This window comes from Macroventuria anomochaeta (assembly GCF_010093625.1).
Source record: "Macroventuria anomochaeta strain CBS 525.71 unplaced genomic scaffold BU25scaffold_33, whole genome shotgun sequence".
In the NCBI taxonomy this organism is placed as follows: Eukaryota; Fungi; Ascomycota; class Dothideomycetes; order Pleosporales; family Didymellaceae; genus Macroventuria; species Macroventuria anomochaeta.
The window spans coordinates 288521-300123 of record NW_022985394.1 but is presented as its reverse complement, the minus strand read 5'-3'; the positions used below and the strand labels follow the sequence as shown (position 1 = coordinate 300123).

At 51.2% G+C, this 11603-nt stretch overlaps 6 protein-coding genes across 6 annotated transcripts; 2 read left to right on the top strand and 4 right to left on the bottom strand.

The window, feature by feature from the left end:
• Window positions 1–1043: 1043 nt before the first annotated feature.
• On the top strand, window positions 1044–2493 carry BU25DRAFT_433840 (uncharacterized protein; the record flags this gene model as incomplete). The annotated part of the gene is made up of 4 exons (XM_033708812.1): window positions 1044–1086; window positions 1529–1616; window positions 1781–1939; window positions 2121–2493. The coding sequence occupies 4 exons, from the start codon at window positions 1044–1046 to the stop codon at window positions 2491–2493; spliced, it is 663 nt and encodes a 220-aa protein (XP_033558247.1).
• A 173-nt stretch (window positions 2494–2666) lies between these two features.
• BU25DRAFT_477145 (alpha/beta-hydrolase) lies at window positions 2667–4837 on the bottom strand (the record flags this gene model as incomplete). The annotated part of the gene is made up of 4 exons (XM_033710969.1): window positions 4671–4837; window positions 4447–4620; window positions 4282–4396; window positions 2667–4234 (listed from the first exon to the last, which is right to left on the bottom strand). The coding sequence occupies exons 1-4, from the start codon at window positions 4809–4811 to the stop codon at window positions 2667–2669; spliced, it is 1998 nt and encodes a 665-aa protein (XP_033558246.1). The 5' UTR covers window positions 4812–4837.
• A 976-nt stretch (window positions 4838–5813) lies between these two features.
• BU25DRAFT_166329 (uncharacterized protein) lies at window positions 5814–7395 on the top strand. The gene is made up of 2 exons (XM_033700779.1): window positions 5814–7089; window positions 7320–7395. The coding sequence occupies exon 1, from the start codon at window positions 6226–6228 to the stop codon at window positions 6988–6990; it is 765 nt and encodes a 254-aa protein (XP_033558245.1). The 5' UTR covers window positions 5814–6225; the 3' UTR covers window positions 6991–7089; window positions 7320–7395.
• A 725-nt stretch (window positions 7396–8120) lies between these two features.
• BU25DRAFT_305191 (uncharacterized protein) lies at window positions 8121–8279 on the bottom strand (the record flags this gene model as incomplete). The annotated part of the gene is made up of 1 exon (XM_033702053.1): window positions 8121–8279. A coding segment is annotated over one exon (159 nt), but the record flags the coding sequence as incomplete, so codon positions are not given.
• Window positions 8280–8782: 503 nt separating this feature from the next.
• On the bottom strand, window positions 8783–9923 carry BU25DRAFT_374943 (S1/P1 nuclease). Its single transcript, XM_033704077.1, has 2 exons — window positions 9753–9923; window positions 8783–9701 (listed from the first exon to the last, which is right to left on the bottom strand). Exons 1-2 carry the CDS (start codon window positions 9906–9908, stop codon window positions 8886–8888), a joined length of 972 nt encoding a protein of 323 aa, XP_033558243.1. The 5' UTR covers window positions 9909–9923; the 3' UTR covers window positions 8783–8885.
• A 140-nt stretch (window positions 9924–10063) lies between these two features.
• BU25DRAFT_374940 (derlin-1.1) lies at window positions 10064–11476 on the bottom strand. Its single transcript, XM_033704076.1, has 3 exons — window positions 11117–11476; window positions 10671–11052; window positions 10064–10618 (listed from the first exon to the last, which is right to left on the bottom strand). The coding sequence occupies exons 1-3, from the start codon at window positions 11306–11308 to the stop codon at window positions 10428–10430; spliced, it is 765 nt and encodes a 254-aa protein (XP_033558242.1). The 5' UTR covers window positions 11309–11476; the 3' UTR covers window positions 10064–10427.
• Between the last annotated feature and the right edge of the window lie 127 nt (window positions 11477–11603).

Genomic DNA, 11603 nt, shown 5'->3' with positions numbered 1-11603 from the left:
TGCGGACATCTGCAATCAAGAACACCATCGAAATCTTGCCAAAAGACAGTATCGCTTTCTTTTTTTTCTTTGTTTGCTGTAAAAACTCAACAATACACATAGAACAGGGCTTGAGCGGCCGGGATGCGCGATGACCCATTGGAGACAGATGCGCATATAGCGCGTCGATTGTAGTCTGCGGATGTTCTCGAATCACGTACATCTTTCCAATAGACGCACGTCCGGCGTCCGCAGATGATGGATACCAAAGATCTCGAAGACAGCTTGATTCGACTAATGTAGCAGCCGGTCGGGGCATCGTGGTCGAGTGTGAGCGGAGCATTGTCATTGTTGGTATCTCTGAAGTTCAAGGGGACCGTGAAGTCAACGAGATCGCTGACTAAAAACGCGCTAGAACGCGTGACGCGTGACTCGTCGCTTGCTTCCTTTCACACCTACTTTTCCGGCAGAGCAGTCGGCAGGTTCGTCCGGAGCGCCGGCAAGTCCGAATGCTAGCAAACATCGTCATCCATGTTTTTATACTCTCAACCCAATTCCGCTGGCGGTTTGTAACAGCCCCGGATTACATATGGGTTGTTTTCCGAAAGATCAGGTACGCGCCGTGACCTGAGGATGGGCCAGTCCCACGCGCAGTTCTGATCCTGCTACGTGTATATGGGCCTAGAAGCTATAATTCAGCGCCCTCATCAAGGTGAATCAATTTACACGGCGTGTGCACCCTTGGGCATGGAGGCAAAGCTCTTAATTCTGACATAGAACTGCTTCTCTTACTTGTTTACACATGTAGTCAAGTTCTTAAAGAATCTATCCATCTCCTGATGTGGAGGAAGATGATAGGCTCTCAGCTCTTAAGTCACGGGGCGTACCTGGTATTTCGGAAACGCCTATAAGCGCCAACGATATCTTCAGATGACCCACATCCACTAAAACGAAAACAAGAGAAACAGGTCCACAACCTTGACGATCATCATCAGTCCACGACAAGCCACAAAAGATCGAGGCTGTACCGGATCTCTGGTACCTTCCCAATGCAATTCAGCAACATGGGACCAGGGGCTGAAAGACCGTTCGCGGCATTTTCACATCGTGCGTCTCTATGCATAGAGAGAGACATATCATGAGACAAAGTAGCGGGACAGCCTGACACTCTGGCAGGAGGTCCAACTCGTGCTGGAGGCATTCGATGCTATCATTCACTGCACTTGCCGTGTGTGAATTGACGACGTTTGCACAAGCATCCTGGCATTGCGCAAGCAGGCTCGGCCACACCTTGGCATGTCAGTACAGCCTAACGGACCGAGCGGGTAATGAAATCATCAATCATCTGTATGCATCCTCAGTATATGAAAGACGTCGTAGGTACCAACATGAAGCTCATCGTCAGGCCGTTGGTTTCCTTCTTCTCTTTGCAGTCATCTTCAACAGCATAAAGCCATCATGCGCTCCATTCTCTTCAACCTGGCATTGTTCGCTAGGGCTTTGCTGACACGCCTTCACAAGCATGCATCTAATGGTACCTACGAGTAAGAGACTCGCCGCATCGATGAAATCTATCAAGCAGCATTAGCCGAAGGCAGCATTATCACTCTCTGGCATGGGGGCGACGAGAAGAATCAGTAGGACTTCTTGAAGCAGTCCTTCGAAGCACGCTTCCCCAACATCACACCCAATATCACTGTCGACCTATCCAAGTACCATGATAGTAATCTGGGCCTGCAGCTTGTTGCCAAGAATGTCTACGTTGATAGCATTATTTTGCAGACACGGCACTACTACCCAGTTGGAAGAAGGAAGGTGCCTTATTTAACTATGCACCGGCGAACTTCGGTCAGATCTACCCTGTATTCAAAGGTGCAGATGCTGCGTACGCCGGTCTCTTCGTCTTTGCATGGTCTATCCAATCGAACACGAACAACGACGATGATGCGGTCCTAAGGCAGTTCGATTTTCTGCAAGCCACTTACACTACTCTTGCCCCTTTAAGCACGCGAGCTAATAAGCCTTCACAGCCTGAAATACCCCAACTTCGGCTACAGATGATTCGACGCCCTCCTCGCCAACAACCCGCGTTGGGTCCGCGGCACAGCAACACCTGGCACTCTCTTCAACGCCGCCAACAGTAGCAGCGTAGCAACCTTCACATCCGGGCACTCTTTCCAATCGACACCAAGCTACAACTACCCAACCGAGGGCACCTTCGTGTCCTGGGCCCAAATTGGCGCTATCTTGAAAGACACACCGCACCCTGAGGGCGCTAAGTTGCTGCACATCTACCTGCTCAGTGACGAGTATCAGAAGAATGTGGAATATAGTACGAGACAGGATGTTCTTGCGCCGCCGGGCGCGGAGAATATTCTTGTGCAGCCAAATACGAACGCGCCAGAGTTCGCGGCGTGTATGGCTGATCGGACGACTGTGGGGAGGCTGAGGTTCTTCTTTGAGGATAGGATTGGTACGGCGCAGGGACTGAGCCCGCTTGAGGATGACTTGTGACCTGAAGTGGAATAGTCGAAGTAGATGGACGTGATTAGGTATCTGAAACTCTCAATGTGTATACACGTCAGTGGATAAGTAATAGCATCATCGAATGGTCTGTAACTACAGTTGTGACTTTCTATTCTACATCCATCATGACTCACCTGTGACTAATCCCCTTTACTTCTTGCTTACAGCATAGCGAGCAAAGCAGCAACCAGCACCGAAAAGACCACAGTACCAGCCATGTTCCTGCCCGCCGCGCCCGTCGACTCAGGCGGTGCACCACTTCCACTCTGCGTAGGACTCACCGTACCATTGTCCGTCCCAGTCCCGTTACCCACCAGCTCCGGGAACAAATAACTCGTATTAGCATCGACCACGATCCAATTCTTAATCAACGCCGTCTCATTCATCACCATCTCCCATTGCTCCTCGGTGCACTGCTCCCGATCCAGCACATAGCACTGGCTCCCCGGCAGCGTAACCGGCTCGTTGGTGATGTTGTACACATTCACCGCGCCCTCAGATGAATAGTCTGGGTGATCGATCGTCGAGATGTTGCCCGTGGCGATGTCAAGGTTGAATAGAGCGCGCTGGAAGATGCGGAACGCGGTTTCGGGCTGGTAGGCGGGGACTTCGTGGCCGGCTTGGTAGACGCGTGTGAACGAGAGGTTACCGTGTTGACGCACCTGGCCGCCAATGTATGTGTCGTTGACAACAACGGGTGCGTAGCCGGCAACGGCGAAATCTGTGGCGTTTTCGTACGGGATGGCGAGGGAGAGCGCTTCGCCGCCGTACCAGTTGCAGGCGTAGTCGCGGTCGCCGTAGACTAAGGCTACTTTGACGCCCTCGTCGAGGAGGTAGGCGAGGTCTTCTTTCCAGCCTGGGCGTGGGTAATCGCCGATGCTGCGGAAGGCTCGTGATACGGCGGAGTTGGATTGCGTCCAGTTAAGGGGGATGCCTAGATCTTGCTGCACGTGAGGCTGGTTGAGCCAGCCTGCGTACCAAGGTGCAGGAAAGGAGGCTGCGCCAGGTGCGGAAATGTCGTAGTAGTTGACGTCGCTGTCAAAATACGGGTCACGAATTTCTGCTGTGCAGAACGTTTCAGCTTTTTGACAGACAGTGTTCACACTTTCGTTAAAGCCCTGATTGGTGGGATCGTAGGCAAGACTCAAGTTCCGACAGTGCTCGATTTGGTGCAAGCAGCCGTCAGTGCGATACAAAGCGTCAATCACTCCTTCGTAACGAGACTCGTTGTACACCTTGATGCCATACGTGTTGTTATAGGCCATCTGTGGGTAGCCAGCCCATTGGACGTAACGGTCAATACAGCCATTGATGATGAGAAGAGTATCGAGGTGGAGCAAGTGGGTTTGACCTTGTTCGTCCCATGTGCCATTGAGGATTCTCTCGTTTTGTTCTTGGAAGTAGGCTGCAAATGCAGGCCCATAGCGGCCACCGTAGGACTCGGTAGCAATCGAGATCCTGTCATTGTTGGGCTTGTGCTGCGGGAATTCTTGAAACCAGACTTGTGCAAAGTGCCAAAGAGCTCGTGCAGAGTTCTCGGTGCCGCGAGTAGTCAGGTTGGCATCTTGGCTGGCGTAGGTGCCCACGTAGAAGGAAGCATTCTGGGTTGGCACTCCGTTTGAGAAGTCGGCAACTTCTACGTCCCCGGTGTCAATGTTGGTAGTGATGTTAGTCAAGCTGTCGTAACTCATGCCAACTTGCACTGGCTGGTCGAGATATAGCATGTTGACTAGTGATGGCGTCAGTTTAGCCAAAAACTTTTTTTGGTAGAAGTACCTTCGTTATTCCATGACCAATCACTCAAATATGTTGAGTTAGAGTCCGAGTTGACATAGCAGGGACCATTCTCGCGCAGCAGCCCAAGCATACTGCTGGAACCAGGTCCACCATTCTGAGTTCACGTCAGACCACAAAACGTGATGCATGTTGACAATTACATACCATCCAGATTGACAGAGGTGCATTCGCAGGATCCTTTCGAGACTCAAAGAACCAGAAGAAGGTGTTAATTTCGTACGTCTGGTTCTGCACGCCTAGATCGGCGAGAGCACCGGCAGGCAGATGGACGTAGCCGGAGTAACTTCGAACGCCATCAGTCGTCTCGCAGAGGTCATTCTGAACCTAGTCAGTAGTCTTCTTTTTTGTGGATGTATGTGTGCAGATACCTCCTTATACGAGATGCGGATGCCATCCTCGATATGCGAATCTAGTACAGTGACGCCCTCAGGCGTAGGTGGGAATTGAGCATACGTCAATCCACCGAGCAAGCCATAAGCAGTAAGAAGTGACAGACGATTAACCAACATCTTCGTGAAGGCTGAACGAAATCACAACGGGCACTAAATAACAATGACAGAGATCGAGGAACATTATTTATACCTTAATTTATATTGCGTGGCTCGTACGGTGGACGCGAACACCGCATGCCCATCACTTGCGACCTTCTGAAGTGACTGGTCGCTACCATACTGAGCTTCCTCCTTGGGACGTAGCGTACATGTAGGCCTGCAACCAGAACCATGTTCCGAACGGTGATGACGTTCAAATACCTTCGACATGCGTAGCCAAGAAAGCCAAGCAGACGCTTGCAGTGGATATACTTTCCCGTCCAAGGCTTCCGTTATCAGAATCCATGGATGTTGTGCGATGTTGTCGCGAGTCATCGACACACGGATGGGACGAAGCACCAGCAGGGGCACCAGAAGATCAAAGAGAACAACATTTTAGCCATGATCTCGAGCGAGGGACCAGTTCTTGCCAGTTCGTGTACTTTGCGTCTCTGTGGAATTCGCTGTGAAGGGTCTACGGTGGTTCTCGGTTAAGAAGTGCCCGTGAGGGGTGGACACGAGCTTGTCAAGCAAAGGAAGTGGCGGCCTTAACCTGACTGGACCCTTTTGGGCGCGACCCACTTTAACCACGCTGCAGCGTTGCCGTTCGCGCCTGATCACCAACAACAACAACAAGATGCATCTTTTTCAAGGCCACAATTTCCCGACTCTACAGCGGCACCTCCGCGGTAGTCTCAGAGGCGAACATCATGTCCTCACTTGTCGATCTTCCAGCTGAACTGCCAAGCAAGATCGCATTCCACCTCTTCCATCCAGACCCAAGATCCCATGGCAGATTCGAGGATGACAGCTTCTGCAACTTGCGGCTCAGTTGCCGATGCATCGAAGTCAAGACAAGACACTCATTTGAGACAGCCGCGTTCTCGACAACGATTGTGAATTTGCATGCAAATCTCTGCGAAGGCTCCAAGATGTGTCCAGTCATTTACGGTTCGGCAAATTGACCAAAAAATTGGTCTTGTTCAAGGCACGCCATCCTGTATATGACGGAGTTGTTGTCCCTCTCAAAACTGGACGTGCCCAAGGAAAACAGGAGTATGCCGGCTATGGTGTCATTGAACTTCCGAAGTATGGTGTTGATGGCGTGTACCCAAACGAGGGGTTGACCCTCAGAAAGCGCGTGCGACTCGGCCTGCAGGATTGTCTCGCAGACATCACGGCTTTGACACCGAATTTCAAAGAGGTGGTGATCGAGTCCAATCTCCTGGCTTCCCTCTGGTTACAGTCGCCCTCTCGCTAAGAAGAACTGGACGAGCGGGCTCGACGCATCTACCGCTTGACACGCGAAAGCAATGCTCGCGAGCGTGAGCGCTATGAAGCAGAAGATCACAAGTCTGAGGAGTCTAAAGAGTCCGACCTTGAGATCGACGCCATGGATGGCGAGAACGAAGACTACGACAATGACGACTACAATGATCCTTCCCACCTTGAAACCTATGCCTACCCCGACTATCTTCTTTATTTGGTAGCGAGAGCTACGCACCGTCAACGACTTCGGCTCTCATCGCTAAGCTCGATCAATCCAAATGCGTTCTCATTGCGTGCTCGGACTTTCGTCGAACTCGCTCCGGCGTTACAAAGTGTACAGCATCTGAGGATTAGTGTCAACACAAGCAACGCTACGAAGTTGATGCGGATGAATGGCTCAGCATTATATCGCCATGAAATCGCCCAGTCTACGGCTGTATCTTTCGGCCAAGCACTTAGTACGCTGCGCAATCTGAGAAGTCTGAAGCTCACTTTTGATGATTACTACTGGGAAGATGATCGCAACTCCAACATTTCCAGGAGCCTTCATAGCTTCCATTACAGGAGTTCTAAACATCTCACCTCTGTCGATATCCGTCTTACATCTTTTCAAGGACAAAAATTGTACGGTTTCCTCCACAAACAGAGGTCAACACTCCAGCAGCCGGCCCTCCGCCGTATCACCTTGACCAGTGTCGAACACTGGCGACCAATCTTAACTTTGATGCTCGGGGAGATGTCACTTCTCACGAGAGCACGTTGTTCGGAGCTTACAGGCGGAGAAGGATTTGGTGATACCACGCAATCACTCAATCGCACTGAAGGCTGGAAAAAATGCTGCATCATCGACTGCTTCGGACGCAAGGGTATCATGATCGGACTGAAATAGCCTCTCGAAGCTTTCTCTATTGCCACACCCTGAAAGGTACCAAGAAAGAGCCCAGTAATTATCTCGTCCGCCATATACAAAGCGCAATCACAAGATCATGTGAGTCTATATTTACCCGAGTCGCGCCGAATTATGCGAAATATTGATTGCTACCATCCGCTCGAAGCCATCTTTCCAGCATCCCAGAAACCGATAGAGTCAATTCTAGAACATGGGCTGCTGCTGTGGCTAGAAAGCATGGTGCGGTAGTCGTAACGTGATTGGTTGTCACGGCTTCGCGCTGAAATCTCCGTCTCGTGCAGCTCGCTGGTAAATGCTAATTTCGACAGCTACAACCAATGCGATTCGCAAAGAGTCCGCCAATCAGGCGAAATGCTCCTCCAAATAATGCTGCCTTAATCTAATTGAACATCGAGGTCTTGGATCTTGCGTGAGAGTCGAACCGGGTCACAGTGACTGGATCATTCTTCAGCAGCCTTTTTTTGACAATCAGCGTCCGAACATATCGAACAATCAGAGCCTAGGGTCGTAGACGCTCAGCTTTGTCCTCTGCTGGTTGTTGTATACGCGCTACCTAGCCATTCCACTTCACAAACAGCATCAAGCTTCATCATATCGAATCTACACCTAGCATGCTCGATGAGCTCGGTTCCTCCCGCTCTTACGATGAGATAACTCTGTCGCTATCCCTGGTGTTGACAGATCGAGAGATCTCGATCTGTATCCTCGCACCTGGATTTCAAGAAAGAAGGAATCTTTGTTTTGATTTTGAAGGATAGGCATACTTGTCGCACTCATGATCTGTCATGTTTACGCTAGTCGGCCACAGATTCAGTATGGTCAATTCGACTCCATTGCCTTCCGGCTTGCACATGGCTTTCTTGAACAATGCATATCTGTCGTTCCTCGGATCAAGCTGACAAAGGGCGGAGTATTCCTCAGCAGTCCCTCTCGCTATTAGTCTGAGGTTCAAGAAAAGTTGTAAGATCTTGTAGCCCCTCTCAGTATTTATGTGTGTTGCCTCGAGAGCGTCTGCATGCCCAAGCCAAACGAGTACACGGCTGGCTTGCCAATAGATTGTAGTCATAGCCAATATTTGAGTCGCTATCTCTCGTTTGTACCTTAGATTCGATGCATAACGCATCAATCCATAAAATACTCTCGAAGTGATGAACCCGTAGGCATCTCAAAGCAGCGTACACATTCACTGTAACATCCACGAGTTGTTCAGAAATCCTGATTTGAACCGTAACCTTGGAGTCGCCCCATACGTAGGACAGTGCTTCATATTAATGTGGCTTTTCGCCCAAGTCGCACAAGGTGTAGGTGAAGAGCGAGCAACGTAACTATAGCTTTTCGGTCGAGGCCCGGTAGAAGTTAAAGCAGTCGGATTTGAAAGGCGCCAGGCTGCTGCGAAAGAGGTGTGTAGATGTGGAAGTCCGTGATGGACGACGTCTCAGCTTCAAAGCTCAGCCTTGCGAGTCAACAGTAAAGTGCGACACGATACAGTCTCAGGTGACTCGTGCATTTCTACCACCACACGTCAGCGGCGGTCAAAGAAAAAGCGTAAGAAAGGGCAGAAGATTGTCATTAGGGATGAGAAAGTGAGGGAGGTTGGAAATCAGGCTGGCTATGACATATGGAAGATAGGGCAAGCCTGGCGAGCTAAACCCGATTCACGCATGTGCATCATCAGTACACAGTCTACAGCAGCACTCCAATCCTCTCGAACACCATAGAATAGGCGCATAGGATGAGGATATGTAGTCTTTTCATTTCTGGAAGACCGTAGCGCCTTTCATTCAGACATAACACTGTAAGCCACCAGGCCAGCTCCTTGCACCGCCAACGCCACGCTCAACTCGGCTCAAACACACTTTTCGATCAACTCAAGTTTAGTGAGCGTGATCCGCACCACAACCACAGTCATCTCCAAAGGCGGCACGCTTAGCTTTAGCCTCCAGCTGCCAGTCCGCAAACTTGAACTCCCTCTTGCTCAGACCGTACTTTCCATCGTCGCCCTTGATCACATCCTTGCCGGCATTCTCAACGATGGCATCAAGCCACGCTGCCAAACGGAAACCTGCCTTGGCAATTTGCTTCGTCACAACCGGGATAGCAGTCTCATAGTAAGCACCGCTAATCTCTTGGTTGCGCACCGCATCAGGGCCGTGGGGCACAACGGTGCTGCAAACAAGGCTATTCGCATCGGACGCCCACACCATAGCGCTATCAACAGGCTTCTTGGCTTTGAGACCCTTGGACCAGGCCTTGCTCTCCTTCTTATAAGTACCGCGCTTGATCTCGTTGGTTAGGTTGGCAGCCCACTTCTCAGCAGTAGCAAGCGAAAAGTTGCCGATCAGTTTCTGAGGAATAGCGGTGTCCCACGCAGCGTGCAGATTCGTGCGGGCGCCGTTGAAGGTCACATTGATGAAGTTGCCGCCAACCTCGAGGTTCTCGACGTGCAGCGGCTGGTGGATGTCGCCGACGAAGTGGATCACCCACTTGAGCGCTTTTTGCTGCTCGGCGAGGCCGACGTCCTTGGTGACGGCGCGGGTCGAGTAGTTGGCGATGGCGCTGACAATGCATCCTTCTTCCGGGCAGTCGCGTTCGTAGTTAACGTTGCATTGCTTGGGCGGGCTGTCTAGGGCGTCGATGTAATGGAGGGGCGCGCTGAAGGCTCCTTCGGTAGTGTAGCGGTAGTTGTCAGCCTGACCTTCTTGTTAATACTTCTTCGTTTTTGATTCGAAATATTTGCGCACCCATGTAGCAACATTCGCCAGGTAAGAAGCCGAGGTATCATTCAAGATACGCTGAGCAAACTTCTTGGTATCCTGCGAGACAAGGTTTTGTGCAATGTATGCCACCGTAGTGTGGCCGAGCGAGCCCCATGCATAGGCTGAGGGCGCAGCAGCCATGCCGGCCAGGACTGTAGACTTGAGGTGGACCATGTTGACTAGAGAGCGATTGTGAGTCGATACTGGTTCAAAACTCTGGGCAGAAGTGAATATATACTGCCCTTCGGCAACTAGAGGAAGTCAATGCACGCCGTATCAACGATACCGGCCGTGTCCGTCCATTGCCACTCGCTTTCTTCCAAGATCTGGGGTATCACGGACATGAAATGAGCGATGATATGCAGGTCCGCGGGGATGCTAGCCACATTAGGCAGGAGCTTGGCGCATATGACGGATCTGGCCAATCTGTGGCAGGAACGTGTGTGCAGTGATTGGATGTGCCAAGCAGACTGATCGGAGTGGAAATATGGTGATAGTGCACGGGTTGTTGACTGTCTGTTGGTGAACATGTTAAGTGGTCGGGTGGTTCAGACTAAAAGACGTGCTAAAGGTGAAATCTTTCATTCGCGGGAAATAGGGTATCTTCAGACCGTAAGTAGTCGCCAAACTCCAAATGCACGCGTGTATGTATGTAGGTGTTTACTGTGCCGGGGCAGCATCTGGGATAGCCTCGTTAGGGTTTCGCTCATGGTCCGCCATGGCATCATCCTCGTGCGTCTCCTCTGTAGGTGCTGGGGCACCATCAAACAGGCGGATCCACCACGCTGGAGGGTCGAGGGGGCTGTGGCCGTTGTGAAGGGGAGGGAAAATGTCGTTGAAGTAATACCAGACTGTGCATGTTAGGCCTAGGCATCGAGACGGGAGGGAGGTAAGGGGACGTACTGTGGCCAACGACAATACCACACATCTCGTCCTTGGGCACAGTGCCGTGCATAACGACACTGAACCCTAATAATACCCAAGGCAGGTACGGCGCCTTGAAGACTAGCAGCCCCAGGAAGCTGAGCATGGTATCTGGGTTCTTTCGGCTCCAGATGTAGATGAGGGTGCTACTGAGCGCAGAACCCAGGAAGGCCATACTGAACATAGGCGCTATACATAGCAGCAGTGTCGACGCAAAGGTAAGGAGCCATGAGAAGTGCGCCGGCGAGCGTCCAGAGCTCTCTTCGAGGAGGCGCGAATATCGTTGGAGGAAGAAGATGTGGTAGAGGAGGTCGAGTGAGAGCGGACCGAAGTAGAAGAAGGTTGTTATGAGGCGCCAGTACTACACCAATGTCATTATATGTTGTAGGGTTGCTGAATAATGAGAGTGGCGGACATGTACGTACCTGGCTCCTGAAGAACACAGCTCTCACGCTGTAGAATAGCTGGAACGGCGAAATGATGTGACATTGCACCAGAACAGATGCACTCAGGGCTGCTGTCATCCACCACCGTGTGCAGACCGGCATCTCGTAGAACCATTGCTCCAATGGAAAACCACCCATCATGCCATCCCCGCCTCGCAGCACTTGTGCCATGTTGTGTGGTTGAAGGCGGTTGCTGGGGACTATGCAAGGAGCTTTCCCACGAAACACAAAAAGGCTGGAGATGGTAGAGAAGGTTTACAGGATCTAGAAGTGTGAAAAGAAACGTGGAAGCAATCTCACGCAACTACTTCAACGCGCATCGCCAACCGTGGTCTGGAGCTCCATAAGGCTACGTAACAACGCCAAGCCCAGGTAAGATCAGATAAGATTAGATGAACCCCATCGCACCTTCCACCGGATTTGTTTGGATGGCCCAAGCGCCTTCCTGCCACCATTTTCAGCCCCC

Coding starts and splice junctions, on each gene's coding strand:
- BU25DRAFT_166329 (XM_033700779.1), top strand. CDS start 6,226: ATGGATGGCGAGAACGAAGACTACGACAATGACGACTACAATGATCCT.
- BU25DRAFT_374943 (XM_033704077.1), bottom strand. CDS start 9,908: ATGGCTGCTGCGCCCTCAGCCTATGCATGGGGCTCGCTCGGCCACACT. Junction 9,702..9,752: donor TGGCGAATGTTGCTACATGG/GTGCGCAAATAT, acceptor CAAGAAGGTCAG/GCTGACAACTACCGCTACAC.
- BU25DRAFT_374940 (XM_033704076.1), bottom strand. CDS start 11,308: ATGGCACAAGTGCTGCGAGGCGGGGATGGCATGATGGGTGGTTTTCCA. Junction 11,053..11,116: donor CTGTGTTCTTCAGGAGCCAG/GTACGTACATGT, acceptor ACATTGGTGTAG/TACTGGCGCCTCATAACAAC. Junction 10,619..10,670: donor TGGTATTGTCGTTGGCCACA/GTACGTCCCCTT, acceptor TAACATGCACAG/TCTGGTATTACTTCAACGAC.